Consider the following 3,364-nt stretch of genomic DNA (forward strand, 5'->3'; position numbering starts at 1 on the left):
CTCCTTGGAAGGAAGGTTGGGCAATCTACTTCCATAGAGATACTGCCTCGGAAACCCAAGGAGGGGTCGCTATGAGTCGGGTCTGACTTGACAGCACAATACAACAACAACAACAACCATTTTATATGGAAAGGAAAGAGACCTCGGACAGGCAAAGCACTATTGAAAAAGAAAAACAAAGTAGGAGGTCTCACACTCCCAGATCTCAAAACCTACTACACAGCCACAGTTGTCAAAACAGCCTGGTATTGGTATAACAACAGACACATAGACTAGAGGAACAGAATTGAGAACCAAAAAATAGATCCATCCACCTATGGTCAGCTTATCTTTGAAAAAGGGCTGAAATCCATTAAATGGGGAAGAGATAGTCTCTTTCACAAATGGTGCTACCAAAACTAGGTATCAATTTGCAGAAAAAATGAAACAACATCCATATTTCACACCATACACAAAAACTAACGCCAGATAGATCAAAGACTTAAATGTGAAATCTAAAATTATACAGTTCCTGAAGGAAAAATTAGGGGCAAATTTAGGGGCCCTAATATATGGCATAAATAGACTATCAAGCATAACCCAAGATGCACAAACAGCAGAAGATAAACTACATGAATGGGACCTTCCAAAAGTGAAATCTTTACGTGCATCAAAAGACTTCTCCAAAAGAGTGAAAAGAGAACCTACAGAATGGGAAAAAATACTTGGCAATTATGTATAGGACAAAGGACTTATCTCTAAAATTTATAGAAAACTCCAACACCTCAACAACAAAAAGACAATCCAATCCAACCATGGGCAGAAGACAATAGACACTTCACTAAAGAAGATATTCAGGCAGCCAACAAACATATGAAGAAACATTCACAATCATTAGTCATTAGTGAGAGGCAAAGGAGAACAACTATGAGATACCATCTCACCCCAGCATTAATAGCAAACCTCAACAAGGCAGAAAATAACAAATGCTGGCAAAGATGTGGAGAGATTGACACTCTCATACACTGCTGCTGGGACTATAAAATGATACAACCACTGTGGAAATCAGTATGGTGATTCCTTAAAAAGTTGGAAATAGAAATACCGTTTGATCCAGTAATCTCATTACTAGGTATATATCCTAAAGAAGTGAGAGGTAGGAAACAAATAGATATATATGCACACCCATGTTCATCGCAGTACAATTCACAATAGCAAAGAGATGGAAACCACCTAAGTGTCTATCAGTGGAGGAATGGATAAACAAACTGTGGTACATACACATTATGGAATACTATGCAACCCTAAAGAATAATGTAAAATCTGCAAAACACCACACAATGTGGATAAACTTGGAGGACATTATGCTGAGGGAAATAAATCACAAAAGGACAAATATTGTATTAGTCCGATATTGTAAAAAGGCAAGAAAATGTTTATACATGGAAGGAAAATTTCTTTGTTGGTTACGAGGGATGGGAGGGAAATGGAGGGAAAATTCCTAGATAGGTTGAAAAAAAAAACATATATATAGAAGCCAAAGATTATTAGTGGTTACCAGGGGTAGGAGGGAGGGGGAAAGGGGAAGGTTTTGTGGGGCACTGAGTTTATGCTAATGATGGTGGAATATTTTCCAAAAGCATAGCTATAATGGTGGCACAACATGAACTATGTCATCAGTGTTCCCGAGCTATAAATGTGGAAGCTGTTATTTTCTATAAAATGTCTTATTGTGTATGTTTTCACCCCAATGAAAGTTAAAGAAAAAGAAAAAGAAAAAAAGAAGTGAGGATGGCAAGACTTCATTCTCATGTACTTTGGACATGTTATCAGGAGGGACTAGTCCCTGGAGAAGAAAATCATGCTAGGTAAAGTAGAGGGTAAGCGAAAAAGAGAACCCCCTCAACAAGATGGACTGACAAAGTGGCTGCAACAATGGGTTGTGAGGGTGATGCAGGACCAGGCAGTGTTTCGTTCTATTGTACATAGAGTTGCTATGCGTTGTCACCAACTAGATGACACCTAACAATAACAACAGGATATAGCTGCATGGAAAAACAATCCAACAACCCATCCAAACAAGTTCATAGTTACATCACAGAAAAAGTATAGTAACACTGGACTATAAGGAAGAATAAGGTCTGGAGCAATGGCCATTTCTTGTGGGTAACCTGGTAGTCAAAGACTTGCCTTAAGAAAAGACCTGCTTATTAATTAGTAAGGGTCATTTAGAATCACCACTAGGAAAAACAGTTGAGCTGTTGCAAAGTAACGTGATAAGACACTACAGGTCCTTTCATAATTAAAGTATAACTCAGAACCATCTACTAAGAAATATATATTTCTCAGAATCTAATTATAGTTATTAAAACAAAATTTCTCCACAAGTAGGGACCATGGTTTTTTATAACATATGGTAAGGCATTAGGCTAAACCAGCTGCTGTTGAGTCAGTTGATCCTGACTCAGGGCAACCCCGTATGTGTCAAAGTATAAATGTGCTACATAGGGTTTTCACTGGCTGATTTTTTGGCAGCAGATTGCCAGGCCTTTCTTGCAAGGCACCTCTGGGTGGACTCAAACCTCTAAACTTTCAGTAAAGAAGTGCTTTAACTGCTTGAACCACCCAGGGACTCCACTAGACTGAATGAGACAAAAATCACAGGCTCCTTATCCTGAATATATCCTTTAAAAAAAAAAAATCAACAGTGTAACTCCAGTTCTACTAGCATATTATGTTATCATTCCATTATCAAAAATGATGTGCTTGTTTCCTTCCCATTCATTTAAAGAGACATAGTAGACTTGAACAAATGCTGTCCTTGTAAATAGTTTACCTGGTACTGGAACTGAATGGGTTGTAGTTGGCTGTCATTCTGAGTCATTTTCCTAGCTAGGGCTTCTTTCAGTACAAGGGCTTTATTCAACTCAACCAGCTCCTTAGACATCTGAGCTTGACGTAGAGCATGCTGAGTGGTGAAAACATCAGAAGATCTGTTGGTCTCTGGACTTGTTTCCACTTGCTGGAAGAAATAAGGATAATGATTTGTTAGAGAAACAAATAAATGGAGTTCCTTACATACTGTTTCAACAATTCTCATAGCTAGTTCTCTAATCAATATTTCTGTTCTTTGTAACTGTGGCTTCTCATGCAACATTTGCTTTAAACCTCTGAAATAAATTGAGCTAGTCTATTTCACTGCTTTCATAAGCTCCCTAATTCTTGTAGATACTTAATTGACTCTAAGAGCCAACTAAATTTCTTGTTTTTTCCATTACTGATCTGGCCAGTATCTCTTACTTTTATCTCATTCCAAAGAGCCCTTAGAGGAGAACTCACTGGCATCGAGTCGATTTTGACTCACAGTGACCCCTCCTTGAGTTTC

General features: G+C 38.1%; 1 protein-coding gene across 1 annotated transcript in view; it reads right to left on the minus strand.

The window, feature by feature from the left end:
- Positions 1 to 3,364, minus strand: part of KIF4A (kinesin family member 4A) — a 326,710-nt gene that overhangs the window by 125,804 nt on the left and 197,542 nt on the right. The window contains exon 15 of the mRNA XM_007957784.2: positions 2,816 to 3,001. Within this exon, the coding sequence (XP_007955975.1) occupies positions 2,816 to 3,001 (186 nt within the window). The remainder of the gene's footprint in view (positions 1 to 2,815; positions 3,002 to 3,364) is intronic.

The sequence above is a fragment of the Orycteropus afer genome, unplaced genomic scaffold (assembly GCF_000298275.1).
Source record: "Orycteropus afer afer isolate SDZICR_OR568_19922 unplaced genomic scaffold, OryAfe1.0 scaffold00796, whole genome shotgun sequence".
NCBI lineage: Eukaryota > Metazoa > Chordata > Mammalia > Tubulidentata > Orycteropodidae > Orycteropus > Orycteropus afer.